This window comes from Pelophylax lessonae (genome assembly GCF_965119305.1).
Source record: "Pelophylax lessonae genome assembly, chromosome: 7".
NCBI classification, from domain to species: domain Eukaryota; kingdom Metazoa; phylum Chordata; class Amphibia; order Anura; family Ranidae; genus Pelophylax; species Pelophylax lessonae.
The window spans coordinates 93,811,456-93,837,002 of NC_138774.1; the positions used below are offsets into that span (position 1 = coordinate 93,811,456).

Consider the following 25,547-nt stretch of genomic DNA (forward strand, 5'->3'; position numbering starts at 1 on the left):
CACTGGCTGGGAGGGATGCTAACTGACACTGACATTGCTAGTGACACTAATACAGTACACTGTATTAATGATACTGGCTAAGAAGGAGTTATTTGTGTGCCTAATGAGTGGAATGTATGCTGCTTTTACTCACAGATCTGGCTGATTTTCCTCCCTGAGCCATATCGCTGTCTGTGTACACAGTTCTGTGTGATTGTAAACACAGAATTATGTGCTGTGATTGGCTGCAGCTAATCAGCAGGTATAGAGTCAAAATTATTGGCTGAAACCTGCTGTCAAACTCTTGCTTTGTCCAAGCACAGGTCAGCAGAAGGCGCACACATGCATACCCGGAAACAGGTGGTGACATACAGGTACGTTGCTTAGCCTGTAGCTTTCTCCCACCCACAGTAAATGTACTGTGGGTGGATGGCAAGTGGTTAATAGAGAGCTTAGGTTAATGTTTCTGTCATATAGTGTCTCAAAGCAAGGAGCTCTGCTGTGTTACCACCTTAGATAACCCATAGTGCTCTGAGAATCTTTTGTCGTGTATGAACATTTTTATTTGTAAAACAAAGATTGCATGTAGACTGTAAAAAACAAGAGTTTACATGTGTGAACTTAAAATAATATGAACATTACATTGATCATTATAGGTACTTTTAAAGGGATCCTTTCACAAAGCAAAATGCCTGAACTTCTGGGTTAACTGCTTGTTTAGTTTAGGGCAGTTTTCAAGTACGGAAATACTTATTCCTTGCAGCTTCCCAGTGCACCATATGCAAGTTGGGCTGGGCTTTGTGAATGGTCCCAGAAGACTGGGTAAAAGGGAGGGGGAACTTTGACTCTGAGCAGAAGGGGGGAGTGGGTACCTATCAAAACTAGGTACTCGCTCCCCACTTATGAAGTGAGTGGGGGGGGAGAGGACATAAAGCAGAACCTTCCTTGTGGGGTGAAGGTTTGTTTTACATCTCCATCAAAGCAATTGTTCTTTGCCTCACGTGGTCAATAAGCCTTAGCCGAGGGAAGACAGGGCATAAAGAAATGTCGTCATGCTTTACTAAAAACCACAATACAATGATTTACTGAAAACCTGACTGATTCTCTTTAGGGCATGTTCCAGACACTCACCTCTCTGCAGAATGTTGTCAGTCCCAAAGCTTAATGTTCTGATTTTGTTTGCAAGTTGCTGTTTGAACTGTAATAAATGAGATGGAGATGTAATTATCTGTGTGCCATCCATTTGAAAGAGAGAGAGGTTCTCATTGTGTGGGAGGAGGTGACTCACCTTCGTTATCACAACCTCTGCTGAAAGGTTTGATCCAGCATTAGACACACTCTTGATCTTGAGGCCAAGTTGACGATCTGTTTATGAAATTAGTAAAAAAATGAATATTTATTTACATGTACAGAGCATAGCGCTAGACCATGCAAAGAGAACATTACAAATTTCAATGTGGTTATTCACAACATGTATCCCTTGTCGAAGGGTGGCCATACACACTGAAATCTAATTCTACAATCCCTGTACAATTTTAAGTAAATTTGTCAAACCTTTGTTACATGAGGAGAAACCTATACAATTCAATTAATTTTTATTCAATTCCACAGGCTTTTTTTCCCCTACATAGTTGTTAGTAGATATAGCTATAGCAGTGGTCTCCAACTGTGGTCCAAGGACCAGATGTGGCTCTTTGCTTGCCTTTATCTGGCCCTTGGGGTACTATTCTACCAACTGACACTAATGATTATTTATTTTATTATTATACAGGATTTATATAGCGCCAACAGTTTGCGCAGCGCTTAACAAAATCAGGGCAGACATTACAGTTACACTACAATTTGGAACAAAAGGAATCAGAGGGCCCTGCTCGTTAGAGCTTACAATCTAAAAGGGAGGGTCAATTGATACAAAAGGCAATAGCTGTGGGGGATGAGCTGATGGAGCAAGTGAAACAGCGTTATTAGTTAGTAGCCGGGTAGGCTTCTTTAAAGAGAAGGGTTTTCAGGGATCGTCTAAAGATGGATAGATTAGAGGACAGTCGGACAGATTGGGGTAGAGAGTTCCAAAGAATGGGAGAAGCTCTGGAGAAATCCTGGAAGCGAGCATGGGAAGAGGTGACAAGGGAGCTAGAGAGCAGGAGGTCTTGGGAGGACTGAAGAGAGCGGCTTGGTTGATATTTTGAGATCAGGTTAGTGATGTAGCTGGGGGCAGAGTTGTGGATGGCTTTGTAAACTATTGTTAGCACTTTGAATCTTATTCGTTGGGTGAGTGGAAGCCAATGAAGGGATTGGCAGAGAGGGTTGGAGGACACTGAACGGTTGGTAAGGTTGATAAGTCTTGCAGCAGCATTCATTATGGATTGAAGGGGGGATAATCTATGTAAGGGTAATCCAATGAGGAGGGAGTTGCAATAGTCGAGGCGAGAGATAACCAGGGCGTGAATGAAAAGCTTGGTGGTGTCATTGGCTAAAAGGGGCCATATTCTAGCGATGTTGCGGAGGTTAAGGCGGCATGATTTGGACAGGGATTGGATGTGAGCCTGAAAGGACAGTGCAGAGTCCAGGGTTACCCCTAGCACCCTGGCATGTGTGGAAGGACTAATAGTTGTTCCATTGATCTTGACAGAGAATTCCGGGGAGGGGGGCACGTAGAGGAGGAAATATTATGAGCTCGGTTTTAGATAGATTCAGTTTGAGGAAGTGGTGAGACATCCAGGCTGATATGTCTGTTAGTAGATCAGTGATGCGGGAGGAGACTGATGGGGTGAGCTGAGGGGTAGAGAGGTAGATTTGGGTGTCATCAGCATAGAAATGGTAGTGGAAGCCATGAGAGGCTATTACCTGACCCAGGGAGGAGGTACAGTCAGGTCCATAAATATTGGGACATCAACACAATTATAATCTTTTTGGCTCTATACACCACCACAATGGATTTGAAATGAAACAAACAAGATGTGCTTTAACTGCAGACTTTCAGCTTTAATTTGAGGGTATTTACATCCAAATCAGGTGAAAGGTGTAGGAATTACAACAGTTTGTATATGTGCCTCCCAATTTTTAAGGGACCAAAAGTAATGGGACAATTGGCTGCTCAGCTGTCCCATGACCAGGTGTGATTTATTCCCTCATTTACCATTTACAAGGAGCAGATAAAAGGTCCAGAGTTCATTTCAAGTGTGCTATTTGCATTTGGAATCTGTTGCTGTCAACTTTCAATATGAGATCCAAAGAGTTGTCACTATCAGTGAAGCAAGCCATCATTAGGCTGAAAAAAACAAAACAAACCCATCAGAGAGATAGCAAAAACATTGGGTGTGGCTAAATCAACTGTTTGTAACATCCTTAAAAAGAAAGAATTCACCGGTGAGCTCAGCAACACTAAAAGACCCAGAAGACCATGGAAAACAACTGTGGCGGATGACTGAAGAATTATTTCCCTGGTGAAGAAAACACCCTTCACAACAGTTGGCCAGATCAAGAACACTCTCCAGGAGGTAGGTGTATGTGTGTCAAAGTCAACAATAAAGAGAAGACTTCACCAGAGTGAATACCGAGGGTTCACCTCAATAGGTAAACCATTGGTGAGCCTCAAAAACAGGAAGGGCAGATTAGACTTTGCCAAACAACATCTAAAAAGGCCTTCACAGTTCTGGAACAACATCCTATGGACAAATGAGACCAAGATCAACTTGTACCAGAGTGTTGGGAAGAGAAGAGTATGGAGAAGGAAAGGAACTGCTCTTTATCCAAAGCATACCACCTCATCAGTGAAGCATGGTGGTGGTAGTGTCATGGCGTGGGCATATATGGCTGCCAATGGAACTGGTTCTCTTGTATTTATTGATGATGTGACTGCTGACAAAAGCAGCAGGATGAATTCTGAAGTGTTTCGGGCAATATTATCTGCTCATATTCAGCCAAATGCTTCAGAACTCATTGGACGGCGCTTCACAGTGCAGATGGACAATGACCCGAAGCATACTGCGAAAGCAAGCAAAGAGTTTTTAAAGGGAAAGAAGTGGAATGTTATGCAATGGCCAAGTCAATCACCTGACCTGAATCTGACTGAGCATGCATTTCACTTGCTGAAGACAGAACTGAAGGGAAAATGCCCCAAGAACAAGCAGGAACCAAAGACAGTTGCAGTAGAGGCCTGGCAGAGCATCACCAGGGATGAAACCCAGTATCTGGTGATGTCTATGCGTTCCAGACTTCAGGCTGTAATTGACTGCAAAGGATTTACAACCAAGTATTAAAAAGTGAAAGTTTGATTTATGATTGTTAATTTGTCCCATTACTTTTGGTCCCTTAAAAAGTGGGAGGCACATATACAAACTGTTGTAATTCCTACATCTTTCACCTGATTTGGATATAAATACTCTCAAATTAAAGCTGAAAGTCTGCAGTTAAATCACATCATGTTTGTTTCCTATCAATTCCATTGTGGTGGTGTATAGAGCCAAAAAGATTAGAATTGTGTCGATGTCCCAATATTTATGGACCTGACTGTATAGATTGAGAATAGTAGCGGTCCAAGGACAGAACCTTGGGGGACCCCAACAGTAAGAGGAGTTGCAGAGGAGTAAGTGGAATTGTAAGTGACACTGAAGGTGCGGTGAGATAGGTAAGATTCGAACCAGTGGAGAGCACAGTCACGGAGACCGAGCAAACTAAGTTTTTTGAGAAGGAGGGGGTGGTCAACAGTATCAAAGGCAGCAGAGAGGTCCAAGAGTAAGAGTATTGAGTAGTGACCATTGGTTTTTGCTGTAAGTAAGTCATTTGTAAGTTTTAGGAGAGAAGTTTCTGTGGAGTGTTGCCGGCAAAATCCAGACTGAAGGGGATCAAGAAGGTTATTCTCAATGAGGTGCTTGCTCAGGCGGTTGTAGACTAAACGTTCAAGGAGTTTGGATGGGGTACCATTCCCTCTATTTACACAGTCAATGGGGCACTATTACACCTATGAAAACCAATGCAGGGGCACTGATGCTGGAACATTTTCTATACCTACTAGCCACAGTCCAGCCCCCCAAAAGCCAGAAAGGACAGTAAATTGGCCCTTTGCTTAGAAAGTTTGGAGACCCCTGATTTATATTGAATGCATCAAGTTAAGGATAGTGAGAAGAGACTATAACAAATATATACAATTTTAAATATATACAGTGTATATATATATATATATATATATATATATATATATATATATATACATACACTGATCAGCCTTAACATTATGAACAGTGACAGGTAAAGTGAATAACATTGGCAACTGAAAGTGGGTGGGATATATATTGGGCAGCAAGTTAACATGTTGCCATGAAGTTGATGTGTTCAACGCAGAAAATTTTTCGTAAGGATTTGAGTGACTTTGACAAGGGCCAAATTGCAATGGCTAGGTAACTGGGTCAGAGGAACTCCAAAATTGCAACTCTTGAGGGATGTTCAGAGGTCTTGCGGTGGTCAGGACCTACCAAGAGTGATGCAAGGAAGGAAACCGGGTCATGGGTGACAAAGGCTCATTGATGCACGTGGGAAGTGAAGGCTGGCCTGTATACTCGGATTCAATAGAAGAGCTACCGTAGCCTAAATTGCTGAAAAAAGGTAGTGCTGATTCTGAAAGAAAGGTACACAGAACACAGTGTATCACAGTTTGTTGTGTATGGGGCTGTGTAGCCGCAGGCTGGTCAGGGTGTACTGTACATTCTGACCTGTGTCCACAGCAAAAAGTGCCTACAACGGGCAGCATCAGAACTGGGCTATGGAGCAATGGAAGAAGAAAAACAAATGACACTCAAAATGTTGTACAATAGTGATAGATCTACTTCTGTAACAACTATTTTCAAAAATGCAATATATAGGTGCCAGAAAACGAAAAGGTGCAAAAATAAAAAAAAGTGACAAGTGCTTTTGGTTGGTGAATCCGTTGTTGGTTTAAGACAAAGTGACAAGTGCTGTGATTGAAAAAAAAAAAAATCCAGAGAAAAATATAGCAAAAAAGTATTTTAGACTTCACTCCACTCGTGCTCCCCCCTTTCTTGCTGCACTCACTGGATAACTCTCCCCACCAGGGGAGGTAACAAACATTCACCGTACCAGTGACCTACCAGTGTGTATCCTCGATTTCCAGCCTTTAGAGATGCTGGTCCTTACTACTTGCGGTTAGCGAGTGTGACCCGGAAGTGATGTTTCTAAGGCAACCATTCACGAGGGAGAGGTACAGTACTGCAAACCTATATCACACCACAAAGCTAACATACGCAGTGCCACTACTAGGGGTCACTGTTTCTCTGTTCACTGGGAAGATATCTAAATTAGGTTCTTTCCTCTTCTTTGGATTGGGTTTGAGGTGTTGACTTCAAATTTCAAACTAATCGAACATCTGTGGAATGTGCCGGAAAAACAAGTCCAATCCATGGAGGCCCCACCTCGCAACTTTCAGGACTTAAAGGATCTGCTGCTGACTGCTTAGTTTTAGATACCACAGCATACCTTCAGAGATCTGGTGGCGTCCATGCCTTGACTGGGTGTGGTGGTCATAATTTTATGACTGATTAGGGTATATATATTCTATCTTTAAAGACATATAAGCATAGATCTATGGAAGATCAATCAGTTTATCTGTGTCGTAATACCTGGTATGTTTAGAACCGCCACCTGAACTTCGCACAGTGTTAGCATGTCAGTACGGTTTGGTATGACCAATGTGATGTAACGTCCATAGATTCCCCCACATGGAAATGACCTAGTCTCTCCCGAAGACATTGAAGGTATGACAGCACAGCTGTAAGGCAAGAAAGAAGGACTGATTGCTGCAAAATACAAGCTAAAAAAACGATATTAGAAGTGGAGCAGTCAATGGAATACATGTTATATTTTGCCCCTGCAATCTGATTGGTCGCAACAAGCAGATTTGCTCTTTTAAAACCAGCCATATAAATCACTCCCAGAGGGGACTTCATACAGTATAAATGTCTAAGAAGATTTTATGTTGCCCATTCAGTTGGTTTCCATTTTTCCCATACTGCACTGGAAGTACAAAAAGGGAGGATGTGATTAGTTGTTTGTTTTGCTTTTGTTAATAAAGAAGCATTTTTTTTTATTATAATGTGTAGTATCAGCATTTATTTACTGTATAGTGGCCTCATAAACCTTAAAGTATATCCGCCACAAACTAGTCACAATCTCTGTGCCTTACTTACATTGGGTTATATATTCCATATCCTTGTATGTCTTCCCCAACATGGATCTCGGCCCCCAGCAGCAAGCTTTGTTGCTTGCTTATCTGATTTGTAATCTTAACATTATCGATGAGGTATCCACGTCTCAAGTCCACTGTCCACCATGGCTGGAGCTCATAGGTAGTCTGGCTGCAGGACCCGAACAAAAGGCTAGGATTGGTATTATTATCTATTGCCAGGTAAGCTTCCCCCCAGCCTTGATTGGAGCTGGACTGAAAGGCAAGACCCTGGAGTGCCACATTTGCAACTGGAAAAGAGCATCAATATGAATTCAGCCATTGCTGTCTTTTCATTAAAATCAATTCAGTACATACATACAGTAATTAAATAAATAGTTGTGCATTCTGTTGTGCTTATCCAACATGGTTTCATTACATTTTTGTTCTCTACAAATATGGGCCCTTTGTATGTAATGTTCAGCATCCCCCGGGGCCTACTAAATGCTTCTAGGCTTAAAGAGAATCTGTTCACCAGCGAAGTCGATTGTAATGATTCTTAACCACTTCTGGACCAGAAGATTTTCCCCCTTAACCATTTGCCGACCACCGCACGACTATTTACTGCGGCGTTCAGCCCCTCACAGGCAGAGCGATGTAGTACTACGTCGCTAGCCTGAGAGGGTCTAGGGAGCGATGTCCGCCGGTCACTCGACGATCGTTGGTGCAGAGGGAGAAAAGGCAGGCGGCTAATGTAAACAAGCCGCCTGTCATTCTCCCCTGTGTATGAATGGTGATCATACGGTTCTACTATGTAGGACCGTTTATCACTGTTCATACAGCTCAAGCCACAGCCAATCACAGTTAGAATCACGCCCCTAGGGACACACATAACCCCTCCCTCTCAAAAAAAGTTAAACCCTTCACTGCCAGTGTAATTTTACAGTAACAGTGCATATGTATAGCACTGATTACTGTAGAAATGTCACTGGTAACCCCAAAAGTGTCAAAAATGTCAGTCAAGGGTCCGATCTGTCCGCCGCAATGTCGCAGTACCGCAAAAAAAAAAAAATCGCAGATCACTGCCATTACGCGTTAAAAAAAAAAACAACAAAAATGACAAAAATCTTTCCCTTTGTTAGTAAACGCGATAACTTTTGCGCAAACCAATCAAAATACGCTTTTTGCGATTATTTTTACCAAACATATGTAGCATAAAACAAATTGGCCGAAAATGTTAAAAAATTTTGATTTTTAATTTTTTTTGGGGAATTTCATATAAAAAATGTGAAAAATATTGTTATTTTTGCAAAATTGTCGCACTTTTTTTGTTTATAGCGCATGATCAAAAAATCGTACAGGTGATCAAATACCACCAAAAGAAAGCTCTGTTTGTGGGAAAAAAAGGACGTCAAATTCCTTTGGGTACAGCGTCGCACGACCGCGCAATTGTCCGTTAAAGTCACGCAGTGCCGAATCGCAAAATAGGCCCTGGTCAGGAAGGGGGTAAAATCTTCCGGGGCTTAAGTGGTTAATGACCAGGCCATATTTTGTGATTCAGCACTGCGTTATTTTAGCGGACAATTGCACGGTCGTGCAGTGCTTTACCCAAATTGATGTCCTTTTTTCCCACAAATAGAGCTTTCTTTTGGTGGTATTTGATCACCTGTGCAATTTTTATTTTTTTAAACAAAAAAAAAAAGCGACAATTCTGAAAAAAAATATATATATTTTTGACTTTCTGCTATTTAACATTCTCAAAAAAAATTTAAAAAATCTAAATTTTTTAACATTGTAGGCCAATTTGTGTTCTGCTACATATTTTTGGTAAAAAAAAAATAGCAATAAGCGTATTTTGATTGGTTTGTGCAAAAGTTATCACGTCTACTAACTACGGGAAAGATTTATGTCATTTTTATTGTTTTTTTTTTTTTTTTTTTACTAGTAATGGCGGCGATCTGTGTTTTTTAGCGGGACTGCGACATTGCAGATCGGACCTCTAACGGACACTTTTGGGGGGACCAGTGACATTACTACAGTAATCAGTGCTAAAAATATGCACTGTTACTGTAATAATGACTCTGGCAGGGAAGGGGTTAACCCAGGGGTGATCAAAAGGTTAAATGTGAGCCTAGGGGGTGTTTTCTAACTGTGAGGGGGATGGTCTTGTGACATCAACAACAGAGACCTGTGTTCCTAAATAGGAGGAACACATGAGCTCTGTGTTGATGGCAGAGAGAACAACGGTCTGCTGTGTTTACAACACGAGCAGCAATCGTGGCCACCGGCCTCGTGAATTAGCTTCCTCGCTGGCAAATGGGGGCGTGCGCGCACCCCCAGGATCGCTCCAGGTACGGTTATTTCGTGCTGCCGAGCCAGCCTGCCGCTGTATATCGGCAAGCGGTTAAAGGAATTTTCACTGAGCAGGAAAATGACAGTTGGTGGAACATAGCCATGTCAGGAAATGTCAGATTTATTTTTTTTCACAAAGTAAAAATCATAGAAGGGAACGGAAATGGCTTTTCTGACTAATAAATATTATTAGGTATTTTTTATGTCTGTTGTTAGGCAGGGTCTTTATTTTCAAAAGCTTAAAATTGAGAACAGGTACACTTTGAGAGAACTCTTGTCTGTACTTTTTGTGACTTCAATGGTCCAACATCCTCGCCGGCACCAGCATCTTCTAGACAGCTTCTTCTAGGTGCCAGGCTGCAGCCGTCTTCATTGGCTGGTGTGGGATGACATCACTATTGCACATGAACTGGTATGGAATGACATCGCTATTACACATGCGCTGGTGTGGGATGACATCACTCTTATACATGCGCAAGAGTACAGTCATCCTGGCATACAGGCTCCAGAAGGTACAGTGGGGATCGAAAATTTGGGCACCCCAGGTAAAGATTTGTATTAATGTGCATAAAGAAGCCAAGGAAAGATGGAAAAATCTCCAAAAGGCATCAAATTACAGATTAGACATTCTTATAATATGTCAACAAAAGTTAGATTTTATTTAATCATTGACACTTTCAAAATTACAGAAAACAAAAAAATAGCGTCTGCAAAAGTTTGGGCACCCTGCAGAATTTATAGCATGCACTTTTAAATGCCCAGACTCATCTGACCTTGCCCCAACAATCAGCACCATGGGATCTTCTAAGCATTTGTCTAGAAAACTAAAACTGAAAATAGTTGACGCTCACAAAGCTGGAGAAGGCTATAAGAAGATAGCAAAGCGTTTTCAAATGTCAATATCCTCAGTTTGAAATGTAATTAAGAAATGGCAGTCATCAGGAACAGTGGAAGTTAAAGCAAGATCTGGAAGACCAAGAAAAATACCAGACAGAACAGCTTGCAGGATTGTGAGAAAAACAATTCAAAACCCACGTTTGACTGCACGATCCCTCCAGAAAGATCTGGCAGACACTGGAGTTGTGGTACACTATTCCACTATAAAGAGATACTTGTACAAATATGGTCTTCATGGAAGAGTCATCAGAAGAAAACCTCTTCTACGTCCTCACCACAAAAATCAGCGTTTGAACTTTGCAAACGAACATATAGACAAGCCTGATGCATTCTGGAAACAAGTTCTGTGGACCGATGAGGTTAAAATTGAACTTTTTGGCCAGAATGAGCAAAGGTACGTTTGGAGAAGAAGGGGCACAGAATTTAATGAAAAGAACCTCTGTCCAACTGTTAAGCATGGGGGTGGATCAATCATGCTTTGCGGTTGTATTGCAGCCAGTGGCACAGGGAACATCTCACGAGTAGAAGGAAAAATGGATTCAATAAAATTTCAGCAAATTTTGGATGGTAACTTGATGCCATCTGTGAAAAAGCTGAAGTTAAAGAGAGGATGGCTTCTACAAATGGATAATGATCCTAAACACACCTCGAAATCCACGGGGGATTACATCAAGAGGCGTAAACTGAAGGTTTTGCCATGGCCTTCACAATCTGCTGACCTCAACATAATTTAAAATCTATGGATAGACCTTAAAAGAGCAGTGCTTCACAGATAGCCCAGAAATCTCAAAGAACTGGAAGACTTTTGTAAGGAAGAATGGGCAAAGGTACCTCAAACAAGAATTGAAAGACTCTTGGCTGGCTCCAAAAAGCGTTTACAAGCTGTGATACTTGCCAAAGGGGGCAGTACAAGATATTAACTCTGCAGGGTGCCCAAACTTTTGCAGACACCATTTTTTGTTTTCTGTTATTTTGAAAGTGTAAATGATGGAAATAAAATCTAACTTTTGTTGACATATTATAAGAATGTCTAATCTGTATTTTGATGCCTTTTGTGGATTTTTCCATCTTTCCATGGCTTCTTTATGGGCATTAACACAAATTTTTACCCGGGGTGCCCAAACTTTCGATCCCCACTGTAAAGTGCAGCTCAGTGTAAAAGACACTGCGATCAGACAAAGATGTTCCTTTTATAACAGAAGAGATATTGCATGTCTCTTCTGCAATAAAGAGCCTGCTTGCTTGCAGTTTTTAGGTTCAGGAGTTCCACTTTAATGGCAAAGCTTTTTAGATTTAAGACAGTTTATTTAGGATACAAAATGCTACTATAAGCCTTCTTTATCAAAGATTCTGAAAGAACCAATGTCTTTAGCTGGCCACGCACTATGCACTCTGGTTGTACAATCTCCTTTATATCTACCATCAAGTATGTAACACAAAGGGGTCTGCCTGATTAACCACTTAAGCCCCGGAGGATTTTGCTGCTTAATGACCAGGTCACTTTTTTCAACTTTGCACTGCGCGACTTTAACTGACAATCGCGCGGTCATGCAATGCTGTTCCAAAACAAAATTTACGTCCCTTTTTTCCCCACAAACAGAGCTTTCTTTTGGTGGTATTTGATCATCTCTGCGCTTTTTATTTTTTGTGATATCAATAAAAAAAGAGCGAAAATTTTGCCAAAAATTTACATTTTCTTCTTTGACAGTTAAAAAATATCCAATATATTCAATTTTTGTCATATCTGTAGGCCAAAATGTATTTAGCTACATGTCTTTGACAAAAAATTCTTAATGAGCGTAGTTTTAACCACTAAGACCGGAAGATTTTACCCCGGAAGATTTTACCCCGTTCCTGACCGGGCCATATTTTACGATTCGGCACTGCGTTACTTTAACGGTCAATTGCGTGGTCGTGCGACACTGTACTCAAATGAAATTTACATAATTTTTCCCCCCACAAATAGAGCTTTCTTTTGGTGGTATTTGATCACCTTTGCGATTTTTAATTTTTGAAAAAAATAGCGACAATTTTGAAAAAAAATCAATATTTATTTTTACATTCTGATATATTCTGATATATAACATTCCCCCCAAAAACTTTACAAATCAACATTTTTTTACATTTTAGGCCAATTTGTTTTCTGCTACATATTTTTGGTAAAAAAAAATCGCAATAAGTGTATTTTGATTGGTTTGCGCAAAAGTTATCGCGTCTACTAAGTACTAAGTTTGTCATTTTTATTGTTTTTTTTTTTTTTTTCTTTACTAGTAATGGTGGCGATCTGCGATTTTTAGCGGGACTGCAACATTGCGGCAGACAGATCAGACCCCTAACTGACATTTTTGACACTTTTGGGGGCACCAGTGACATTACTACAGTAATCAGTGCTAAAAATATGCACTGTTACTGTAATAATGACACTGGCAGGGAAGGGGTTAACACTGTTGGTGATCAAGGGGTTAAACGTGTGCCTCATGCTTACTGACGTGTGTGGGGGGAGGGGGTTCTGTGACACAGACATAGATCGCAGGTTCAGTTATGCTGAATCCTGTGATCTGTCCCTGCCTGTCACAGAGAAGATCCGCCTGCTTTACACAAGCGGGCGGATTTTCTCACTCTTTCCCCGATGTTTGGGGAAGAGAGACGGTGATCAACGCCTCTCTTCCCCTGGCCTGACTCCCGCTGTATAAACACAGGGGGAGCGAGCCTCCGAGACAAGCAGGAATCCAGCGACGTAGGTCTACGTCGCTGGACCCAGGGCTGCCACCTTGCTGTAGTAGCAGCAACGTGAACAGTCCTAAAGTGGTTAATACACACCAAAAATAGTTTATAGGCCTGTCCTCATAATACCTAATTTTGGTGGATCTAAATGAGATTGTACAATCTAATTGTATAGAGTATGGCCAGCATTTGTTGTCTATTACAACAAAATCCTTTATTTGCTCGGCCTGCTCTGAGCAATGGTGATTGAAATATGGTTACTATGGCAACACAGAAAGCTCTTCATGTCGGTTTTCTTTCTATAGAAGAGATGTGTTTTGGGTTTGGGTTTTGGGAATATTCATGCAGATAAACACACACTGCTTTACTTACCTGCAGCCACCACACTTGTTTCATAGTTTACAGCTGTGAATTACAGAATAACACATCCTATTACTGATATGTAACATACTGCTATTAATATTATTACTCTTTCTATAGTGACAGCAGATTCATTGGCACTTTACACTCTTGAGAAATCACAAACATTAAAAGAGAAATGTGGGAATAGAAAAAAAAATATCTATACTCACCTCCATGCTGCAAGCATCGGTCTGATGTTGTTGCTGGCTCTAAGCCTGAGAACTGAGTAATCACAAGACTGCAGATCGCTCAGCTCTCGGTCAGATCGGAGCTGAGAGTGGTGACTGTCACCGTCTGTGAACTCTGCTCCTCCAGCGCTCATTAGGGCACCAGGCTGGGGAGGGATCAGGAGCAGCCAGCTTAGGCTCTAAGCTGCACACCTGCTGGTCAGGTATCTGGGTGGATCTCGACATTTCTAGAGACTAGAGTGGCTCTGCGATGTCAGCTGACAGCGGGCTTCGGCCAATCAGTTGGCTGATTCTGGGTCACAGGAGAGCACAGGTAATTGCACTTCCGTGACCTAGAAGAGAAATATGCCCAAAAAAGTAGTTTACCTATTGGACCATATTTGGCCTGCATTTGATCTGCTTCTGGCTGTTTTTTGTATTCCAATAAATTTGAATTGGGAAAGAAGCAGTTTTGACATAAAAAAGCTCACTGGACCTTATGCTAGTTCTAATGCCTACAATCTTTACATAATAAACCCTCCTTGTTTTTTAGTGTAACACATTGAGCACAATAAAGTAAACATACATTTAAACTATTCATTAATATGCATTTGCAGTGTACAACTTTTTTTTATTTATTTTTTTAATAATTTTCAATGCAATGTATAAATGCAAAAATCTATTTAAAAAAGAAAAAAAGTTTTAATAATACATTGAAATTTATTCCCCCCCACGTACACTCCCTCATTCCCTTCCCCTCGTCTATTACTCATCTATTTCACTGTTGTGCATCTTCCTATTCTTCTCCTTTTGCCTACTTCCCCTCTTCCTCCCCTACTCTACCCAAATTTCTAAGTATTTGCTAAACCAGTCTCTAAGTGTGGGACTTTTTTGTTCTTGCCCCTTTTTTTTTTTAATTGCTCCCTTTTCTGCGTTTATTAGGTTTGGCACTATTGTACTTTTATAATACTTTTTTGTTTTATGGAATAAGCAGACCCATGGATCATCAATTATTTCTACCTGTAATTTTCCCAATACTTTGTTGTACCTTCTGCCAGTAGTCACGAATCTTAGGGCAGTCCCACCAAATATGGAACATCGAGCCCTGCATGCCGCAACCCCTCCAACAAAGTGGGGATTTCTCTGGTTGTCATTTTTGTAGTTTTACCGGCGTTCTATACCATCTCGATAAACATTTAGAGTCAATTTCGATGGTATTTACGTCGGCCGCAAAGTTGTGTACAGCTCTCAGTATTATATTTGTTTATTGCTCTTTTATTCGTGATCCTATCTCTTTTTCCCCTGCTTCTATTAATGAAGGCTTTTTCAGACCTGTCCTCCCAGTAAGCATTTTATATATCTGAGATATACTATGTTTTATTTTTGTTTGTGGGTTACATAGTTTTTACACCAGGTTCAAGTCCTTCTCGGACCTGATGGGTTGTGGCAAGGATCCCACAAAATGTTTTAGCTGAAAATATCTCCATTCATTCAGTGACATGGTTTCCCCCCTCCTTTTAAGTTCATGGTATGGCCTTATCTTTCCTCCATGTATGATGTCTTTTAACTGTGTATTTTTATTCCAATTACAGACGGTCCCTGGGTTACAAACATCCAACTTACAAACAGAGGGGGACAACAGGAAGGGAGGAGAAATCTACCCCTACAAAGGGAAATTCACTCCTGTAAGAGTTCTCATGGGGAAAAAGTGGCTCCACTGAAGCTTTATCACCAATCCTTGTTTCCACAACAACCCAAATTTTTCAAAATCCAGTTGTCATAGGGACAGAATGTGAGGTGAAATCTTCTGAACAGGGGTAGAGACAGCAAACAAAATGGTACAGGAGTGTTAACCCTTCCCTATGCTATCCAAACAATGTAAAAATTATTATTTTGGGTGGGGCTACACTTAAAAAATGTACCTGTTCCGACTTACAAACAAAGACTTAAGAACAAACCTACAGTCCCTATTTTGTTTATAACCCGAGGACCACCTGTACCATATTGTGTCTCGTTCCCCCGTACAAAGTATTTTGTGTCTTCTAGTGGTAGTAGTGGTGAATTATATTCCCATTTGGCCAGTCTGTGAATTGTGTCCCATGTCTTGAAAACGACTCGTCATCATTTCATGTGTATCTACAGATGTTTCCCTATATTTTGATGGGATCCAAATATTCTTATTTGGCTGTGTTCTACTTAATGTGGTTTTAATCTTAACCCATCTCTTATCTGAATTTATTTTTGTCCATAATATCATTCATGAGATTATAACTGCTTTGTAGTATCTTTTCATATCTGGTACGACTAATCCCCCCTGTGATTTGTCTTTACTAAGTGCCATGTACTGTAATCTAGGCTTCTTCCCCTGCCAAATTGAGTTCCACCCAGGGGATACTTTTTTTAATAAAAATACCGCCGGGACAGTCAGGGCTAGTACATTCCATAATGGCTAGCCTCTGATCTGTCCCGGGTTGCACTTACCTTTTAGGAGAAATACTTACCTTGAAAAAGTATTCTCCAGCGCTGCCATCTCAAGTGTGGGCAGCTTGAAGCCAGTGCGATCCTCTTCGGCGTCCTCTTCCTTCTTCTTCGGTCCCACGATGCACTGCACCGGCCCAGCCGTCACTTCCGGTGCGCGCGCGTCATCCCTCCACAGCTTCTGGGCATATATCTGGGGTTTTATTACTCATGAAATATTGTTTTTGTTCTTTTCCTATCTTTTTCTATATCTTGTATCAGTTCTTCATTAATCCTCCAAGTGTTTAAATCTCTCTGAGGTCATGAAAGTGTAATTTTCATAGTTACTGGGGCATGGTCTGATAATGTCTCTATTCCTATTGATATTTTAACCACTGCTTCTATCAGTCTATGTTCTATTATATTATAGTCCAGTCTTGAATACATCCTGCATCCATGCACAGGGAAATGGAAAGAGTAATCCCTCTCCCTGCGGTGTTGGATTCTTCACGCGTCCACCAGTTGGCAGTGAAAAAGCTTTTTTCTCACCGTATTAAGCTGGTGACTTTCTGTTGCCTGTGCACGTGATGTACAATCCAAGAGCGGATCCATACAGAAGTTCAAACCTCCTGCCAGCATCAAATTACCTTTTCTAAACTGCATCAGCTTCTCTAATATTTTTTTCAAATCATTTTTGGATTTTTCGTTTGGGCAGTATACATTTACCACTGTACATTCCAACCCCTGTAGTTGTCCCTTCAAAAAAATGTACCACCCTTCTGGGTCAACCAACCTTTCCTCCAAGGAGAACCATCCTTTGCTCTCTTAGTTGGCGAGTCCCCATAGTACCAAACTGGATAGTATTTTGAATATAATTTTACATTTGTTTCTTCTACAATATGTCTCCCCTGGAGAAAAATTCTGCTAGCAGAATATCGTCTGAGTTCTGGTACCTTATGTCTTTTTATTGCCTTATTTAATCCTCTTACATTATATGTCAAGAAGTATAGGGTAATTATGTCTTTTTTTCTTCTCCTCTCTCCTCCTGTATTTCACTTCCTCTCTCCCTCACCCTCAGTCTAAACTGTATATGGGTGTAGGGGTTATTTCTAAGGGTCGTCCAAGGGGACGTATCCCAAAGATCAAAAGGGAAAACAACATCAACAGATTCCTCACAACATTTTCTTCTTCATTCCCTCCACTCCCCACCCTTCCCTCTCCTTCCCCCATCCCATACTCTTCCCACCCTTCCAATCCTCCCCATCCCCCCCCCCCCCGTTTCCCCTGGCTGGTCCTGCCAAGTTGTAAAACTGACCTTTCCAAGATCCTAGAGTAGTTTATGATGATCTCCTTGGGCACTCCTTGCCCGTCTTCTCTTTTTTCCTTTGGTGTGGTGCTCTAATGCGCTCATTGGTCCCAATTCCCCATACTTGGGGAAGTGAGACTTGGGGCCTGCTAGTTAGCTTGGTTCGCCATCCATAGCTCCTTTCTTTTCCTCCTCCCCGGCCACCCACTCCTCCCCCAGAGTCCCCTAAAGTCTTCCCCCCTATAGTTCTCTTTACTCTGGCTTTTATTCAGCTTCACCGTTCAGTTTCTTTTCTTTGAGGCCAATTGCCAGTGTACTTCATCCTGAGTTTTATCTTCTGTCATATCTTCGGGCCAACCTGATATATTTAGTATGGGAATTTCCAATATTTCACAGAAGCTTTGCAGTTCTTCTGGGAATCTCAGTCTTGATATGCATTGCATTGACTTTGCATTGACTCCAAGAGTTGTTTGAGCATTCTCCTTCTTCTTAGTGTTTCCTGTGCCAGGTCTGAAAAGATATGGAGGTTGACACTTTCAAATTTTAATGGTGTTTTCCTTTTCAGGCTTTCCCAGATTTGGGCATTCTCTTCATAATACTGAAATCTTATGATTACATCTCTTGGAGCCACCGATGGTGAGCCTTTTGGTCTTCTGATCCGGTGCGATCCGGTGAACTCTTTCTATTTTAATCTGTTCAGCTTCTCCTGCGTCTTATAGTGGGTTAAAGAATTTCCTTATTTTTTTTCTATCAAGTCCTCTCCATTTGTAGGTTCTGGTAGGCCTCATATTCTCAAGTTCTTCATTCTGTTCCGGTTTTCTTGGTCCGTTCCATTTTTAGGTTTTTCATTTCTCTTTTTAGCTCGTTTATTGTTTGAGTGTAATTTTCTTGTCTCTTTTCCACCTCCTTACCATAAGACAGTAGATGGCCCAAATTGTTGTGTATTGTTGCCATTTCTGTTTTTATGGACTTTTCTAATGTTGCAAACATGGCCGCCATTTCCGCTTTTGTGGGTAAATTGGCATTAGTACTTTGTTCTGGCATGTGGTCCGTCTCTAATCACTCTCTAGGTCTTGTTCCACTCTTGAATGTCCTAGTGTACCATTGCCCAATGATCGTCTTTTTTGTCCACTTTTTTCTTTTACTCTGTCTGTCTTGCATGGGTTCCCTGTTGTTTATCTGGGATCTGCCTGTCTATACCATCTTCTTGTGTCATATACTTTTTAATTGTTCCAGGGCTTGAGCTTATCTTGGCTGATTTTGTGGCTGCTCCTTCTCCTACTGTTTTACCTCTTATGCTTCTGTGTTTTGTTATTTTATTGTCCGGCCCCCCTTAATTTGCAGACCCCCTATGATGCTTCAATGTCCTATTGTGCGATTAAGTAATCAATACTGTATGATATATAAGGTCAGCATCCTCATTATTTAGAAATGGGAGTTATATCGTGCTCCATGACTTTGCATTGACTCCAAGAGTGGTTTGAGTAGTCTCCTTCTTCTTAGTGTTTCCTGTGCCAGGTCTGAAAAGATCTTGAGGTTGGCACTTTCGTATTTTGTGGTGTTTTCCTTTTCAGGCTTTCCCAGATTTGGGCATTTTCTTCATACTACTGAAATCTTATGATTACATCTACTTAATTTGTGGTCACGCCTCCTCTTACTGTTTTACCTCTCATATTTCTGTGTTTTGTTATTGTGCGGCCCCCTTAAGTTGCAGACCCCTATGATGCCTTAATGGCCCTCGTGCAATTAAGTCGTTCGCCAGCCAATCAATACTGTATGATATTATAAAAAGTCAGCATCCGTATTATGTAGAAATGGGAAATGATGGCATCAGCCCTCACCCCTCTGCTAGGAGGGTCTGCAGGATATAGTTAAACTGCGCAGAAGGGATAGGTTTCCTGTGGAAAAATTGTTTGAAACCAAGGGACTTTGGAAATGTTCCATTTTACCAACTTTAATTCCTTTCTGTGTCCCCATGCGACTAATATACTCACTAGACAGTTTCCTGTGGAGGGGGTGATTGAGTCCAGTCCAGGAAGCTTTGGGAGAGAACTTTGAGGCCTTTACTGCCGTGAAGGTCCTCTAGCCACTGGTCCCGTTCTGCTGCGGCTCCTCTGCACAGTACAGGACTCCCTCAGGCGCCTCTGAGCGCTGGTGGCTTGGTCTCTTTTGGCTGACTCTGAGACTCACTCGTTAATCTCAGCGGGCTCCGGACTTTCTGGGCTCCCAAAGCCCTCCAGACAGGCACTTTCGCCACCTCCGTTGCCTCAGCTTATTGCCTTGAAAGATCCTTTCCCTCTCAGAGTGGAAAGGAGAACTGAAGGAGAAAGGGGGCTGTACCAGGCTAGGTGTGGGGTGCAGGCAGGCTGGCTACATGGCATCAGAGGTTCTCCATAGATAGATAGATGGCGGTCTGGAACTCTTAGCACATGCTCCCTGTGTGCACCATTCGTAGGGTCCTCCTCCCCCTGCACTTTACAACATTTAATGCTGTTGGCTCCTGCTGTCTCAGTGCTGCTTCCTTGAACTTCCGGTATTCACAGGAAAGCATTAACACTGGACAGTGCAGTCTGTTGGCTCGGAGAAAGGGGGGGGGGGGAAGGTAGAGCTGGGTTGTGCTTTGCTATCCTAGGTTATTGGGATGTATGTTTCTATTGATGCACATAGCGTAGGGAGACATAACTCTAGTTCTGACATGCAATGTCTCCCTAGAATTCTGCAAAAGGAAGAAGCCACTCTGAAACAGGTAATGTAGCACAGCAGTCATGGCACCAGCTTAAACTGGAGCATAGGCAAGGATTAAAAGAGAAAAATAAACTTTAATCAAGCCAGTATTGATTCCCTGTCCACCTCTGCTCTGGGTTATGTAAAAGGCACTGCTGCACATAACATCAGTATACATGAAGACAATAGAGGGCTGTAAAGTGGGTACAAAAGGGAGAAGAGCTAGCTGTAAAATCTGCTGCTTTGCTGGTTCTTTGCTACGATGTTGGGTCTGAGTTCTGCCACACCCTTCCCAAGCCTCTCTGACCAACAGGGATGGAAATAAAGTGGGGGGAGCCACAGCTATGACTTTCTGAGTTTAAAAAAGTCATTATTTGCATACAAAGAGCCCAGATTCAGGGGATCTAAAAGGGGTCTGTAAGTAACAGCTTTTAGATGATGTGTACTTGTACCCTCGCTACCCTAAGCCTGGTACACAATAAAGTTATTTTTTTTTTTCAACCCAGCGACCTGAACAAAAAAATCTAACGGATCTCTGTACTAAAGCCAGCCACAGATGTAGATAATTTGTTTCCTGCAACCATGGGTAGGGGAGGGGAAGCTATCCCCACTTGGAGAAGACTGTGATTATTGCTAGCAGCTAAATCCAGCAGGCTGGTTGTACCCAAGTTGATCGATCAATCAACTTGGGTACATTCAGCCTGCCCATACATTGGCCAGCTGGCTTAACACAAGTGATGTTAGTAAAATGATCTCTCTTGCTGTGCTATTGTGTTCTGACAGGTTTGTGGGACTAGCTTCTGCCAGACAGGGAGCTGTACACACTTGCAGAAAGTCAGCCAGTTCCTGGCAAACCGACTGTTTTTGGACAATTTTCCGCCTGTGTATACCAGGCACCAGTTACAAAGCTAGACATTCTTTCACGCGGGGCAAAGACTTAGTTTGAAACCCCCCACCCCGAAGAGGACGGTGTCAGTAGGGCAGTGAATGGTGTTAATAGTTTTTTTCCTATCTTTATTATTCTTTAAATAATTTTTTTAAATGTTTGAGGAGCCCTGTAGGGGGGCTTTGGTGACATATTGGAGACATTAAAGATGTCAGGTCCTAGTGCTCAGTCAGGGGAGATGGGGGGTACTGGTGTTGAGTTGAAGGAGATGGGGGTCATGGTGCTCATTCAGGGGAGATGGGGAGTCTTGGTGCTCAGTCGGGGGAGATGGGGAGTCTTGGTGCTCAGTTGGGGGAAGTGGGGGATACTGGTACTCAGTGAGGGGAGATGGGGGTCCTGGAGTTCAGTAGGGGAAGATGGGGAAGTACAAAATAAAACCTATGCTGTGAAGAAGCGCGCGCGAGCACACGAAACGCGTCAACGTCAGACACCAGCACTCCACGGGTACAGCAGGAAGTCAGCTGTATCGGAGCCGACCAATGAGACACGGGTAGACGGGAAGATCGTGGAAGCTGCGGAGGCCGTTCCGACACCCTACACTGGGAGACACTGCCTACCGGAAAAGGACACACAATGGGTGAAGAGAGGACGGAGCATTAGAGAGGAGGATAGGCACACCACCATACGGGGAAATCCCACACACCACCTGCCGTGAGTATCATTGGACAAAAAGCACAGGACCTCACCAGACCGTACGGGGAAATCTAGAGGAGAAGCTTCCGGTAAGGTCCGCCCCCCATACTTCTTTATGGACAAACATTCTGCTTAGGCTGTAAGGTGGATTACCGATGTTTAGCTCCCTCTCACCCCACCAGGTCGCTACTAACCTCACGAAGCAGGACAGGTGGCATACGCATCCCCTACAAGTGAGGAACCCCTCCCCCTAATGGGGACCATCTGCTCCCCTTCCTATCACTACCTCTCTTCTGTGACCCCAGCCTATCTCCATCATCCCTACACACTACAGACTAACAGCTCCGCCACTACCGTGCACAAACCCGGTCTATGGTCTCAAATTACCTCCACTAGAAAGAAGGAATAATTGACCTCACCGTTTAGGTGACAACAGGTCTATTATAGACTACAACAAGGCACCAGTGAGCCTTCTCTGGGTGGCCACCCGATACACTCATCATCTCCTCTATTTGACTATTATCATCATGATTACCACTATGATTTTTTGGAAATAATGTGATATCTAGTGTATTTGCCACTCTTAGAGTATACTCTAGAGTATATAGAGTATATAGTCTCTGTTGACCCACCCCTCACACACTGCTCTTACTCGGCAGACGTTAGGAGACATGATAGCATATTGGGATTGCAGTACCCACTCACAGCCGTGAATCCATCCACTACTCCTTCACCACTGGGCTCTCCTTGACAGAGTCCCTGCACCTAGGTGGAGTGCTGGCCCTGGGTGGTGTCCCTACATTGTACTCACCACCCACACTGACCCCAGGGGTCGGCTTCACACTACCCGCATTGCATGCTACCAAGTAGTTTTTATGTCTTTGAAAGTCTATTTTTTGTATTGCACCGTTACATTAATAAAAATTTGACTATTTTGCCCAGATTACCCTGTGAGCCCTGTCATTGCAACCTTTCCAGGAGGTCCTTTCCCTCCACACCACCCCCCAACCTTTTTGAAGATGGGGCAGTCCTGGATTCTCAGTAGAGGAAGATGGGGGGACCTGGCGCTCAGTAGGGGTGGGGGGTGGGGTCCTGGTACTTTGGGGGGGGGGTCCTGGTGCTTCATAGGGAGATGGAGTCCTGGTGCTTAGTAAGGGGACATGGGGGCACTGGTGCTTAGTGGAGGGAGATCAGGGTCCTGGTACTCAGTGGACAATCCCAAGGCTAGCGTGGGCTAAGATGGAGCCAATCTACCAATAAAATAAGTGCAATTTGTTCTCGGTCTGTGTGTGTATCTGGGCTGGGAGTGACACACCAAGGTTTTCCCTTTACGGTTTTGTAGGTGCCACCAGCTGATCCCCCACCCCCCGCAAGGATTCCTGAAGAGCTAAACTCCATGGGCAGCTTGGATCCCTTCAAGATTGACTCTCTCGTGGGTACTACTGGATTCCTATTTCAAGTCTGATTCAGACTCACTCCCACAAAGTCCTGGCTTGATCTCTTCAAGGCAGCACAGCAATCTGAATCCCTGTCCGTTGTCTGGATCCAGACTCCCTCTTTCGATCAGCAGCATTGGAGGCTCACACTGAGCAGCTGTGCTAGGTCGAATCCCTGTCCATGGTCCCGATCCTGGCTCTCTCCCGCAGTCAGTGGCAGTGCAGACTCACACCAAGCAGCCGTGCTAAGCTGAATCCCTGTCCAGGATCCACATCTGGCACCTCCGTGTGATCAGCAGCAGTGGAACGGTGGTACAGGCTCACACTGAACAGCTAGTGGTGAGTGACAGTGTGAGCTTGGCTCCATATGATTGAATACAGTTGAGGTCAATGAGTTACTGTCCAGCCCAATGCAACTTTCCACCCCACCTCTCAGGACCGTTGGCGCCCAGGGCACATGTCGCCCTGCGCCCCCCCCCCCCTAGTTTCGGCCCTGCCAGCACTACCTTCTTCATCTGTTCCTTTTCAAACACTCCATTATATCTTATACAGAGGAATTGCAGGGACATCCTTTCCACAGTACACAGACCCACAAAGAGGAACTATAATCTACATCACATGAAGACAGATAAGGTTGAATAATCTACAATACCTCTCTTATCCCAAACTTATTTTTCCATTGATGCTGATAAACCACAAGCCAAGGTGCCGTACACAGTGCATAAAACATCCATTGGCCTGTGGTTCTATCTGCATTTACAAAACAATATAAAAATTGTGAGTGCTGTAATGATTTCAACACTCATGTGAAGTAATACCCTTTGTGTACAGTATTTTTTGTGGTTTACCTACCTAGCAACAGAAGGCAGGATAGGATTGATGTGTAAGTCAGCAGCATGCTTCCCAGTTGTGGTATATAATGTAGAGTTCTTTTCGCCTGTCTCATCCCAATACTCTAGGCTGATTTGCATTACAAATCTAAGCTGACCTAAAATACACAGCATTTCCTTATACCTTACAGCTGAACTCAGGGCATGGAGACTTTCATTTAAATATACTGGATTCCCCAATAGCCACAAAGGATGTTCAATCACTTTATGTGCACCAAATACATTTACAAACCCATATAATACTTTAAATGTGAAATGCAGGGACTACTAATGTTAATTAAATGTGATCATACAAAATTAAATAAATATTTTAAAAAATAATAATTAATGCACCAATGACTGTGTATGATCAAAGATAAACACCTGCCATAATCTTAATATATAAAATAAACCAATTATATACTGTTATTAAAATGTGAAACAACTGAAAAGTATATATCTCTATAAGCAGTCACAGTCTCTATAAGCTTGTGAACATAGGTCCATCAATACAGCCAACTGTCACAGGGTGCTCCTGCCCAAATGTTTAGGACTTTTTTAAAGAAGATTTGTTTGATGTGTGTTTTTTACTTATAGGAAGGGGGTGAATTGAGAGATACATCTCTACCTCAGTTTGTCATTAAACTCTATCTCCTCTTAGTGGCGCTGTCTATACTGCAATAAACAACTAAAGGAAGTACTAAAAGGAAGCATAGGGGTTCTAATCAACCTACTCTATGCTCCTAAATTCAATCTATTACTTCCATTCTTCATGGACTTACAAAGCTTCTTGACTGCAATAAAACACTGACTCTACTGACTGTTTCAAGAACAACTTGGAAAGAAAACCCTCCCCACCAAAAAAATACCTAAATGTGATTCGTACATATATGAAATACATGAAAAATATAGAAATTGGATGGAAAAGTGCATGGTGCAAAATAATTAGTGACTTAAATATACAAAACAGCTTCTATGCATGTGATCATACCAGATGGCGATCAAACATGCATTTCTAAATTGTGCAAAATGTGCCTAACTATAAGATACGCTGATCTGTGCAGAAGCCGCACAGACTAAATATTAAGTGCTAATTTGTGCAATACCGCTAAATAAATTATCAACAATTCATAACAAGATCAATACTAAAATCATCCAAAAAGTTTTTTCATATAAATATAAGATAAATTATTAGTGATAAATAGAAGTCCCAAGACAAAGTCCAATAGAGTGCAACAAAGAAAAAATGTGCAAAAAGTGCCAAATGTGCTGACTCTTCAGAGGTAAGGTGCAAATTTTGCTGACTCTTTAGAGGTAAGGTGCAAATTGTGCTGACTCTTCAGAGGTAAGGTGCAAATTGTGCTGACTCTTTACAGGTAAGGGGCAAATTGTGCTGACTCTTCAGAGGTAAGGTGCAAATTGTGCTGACTCTTTACAGGTAAGGGGCAAATTGTGCTGACTCTTTAGAGGTAATGTGCGCA

General features: G+C 42.3%; 1 protein-coding gene across 1 annotated transcript; it reads right to left on the reverse strand.

Moving 5' to 3' along the window:
* Positions 1 to 944: 944 nt before the first annotated feature.
* LOC309560510 (uncharacterized protein) lies at positions 945 to 24,143 on the reverse strand (the record flags this gene model as incomplete). The annotated part of the gene is made up of 6 exons (XM_082264141.1): positions 945 to 1,039; positions 1,111 to 1,344; positions 6,612 to 6,760; positions 7,179 to 7,464; positions 13,499 to 13,531; positions 24,050 to 24,143. The coding sequence occupies 6 exons, from the start codon at positions 24,141 to 24,143 to the stop codon at positions 945 to 947; spliced, it is 891 nt and encodes a 296-aa protein (XP_082120267.1).
* Positions 24,144 to 25,547: the final 1,404 nt, after the last annotated feature.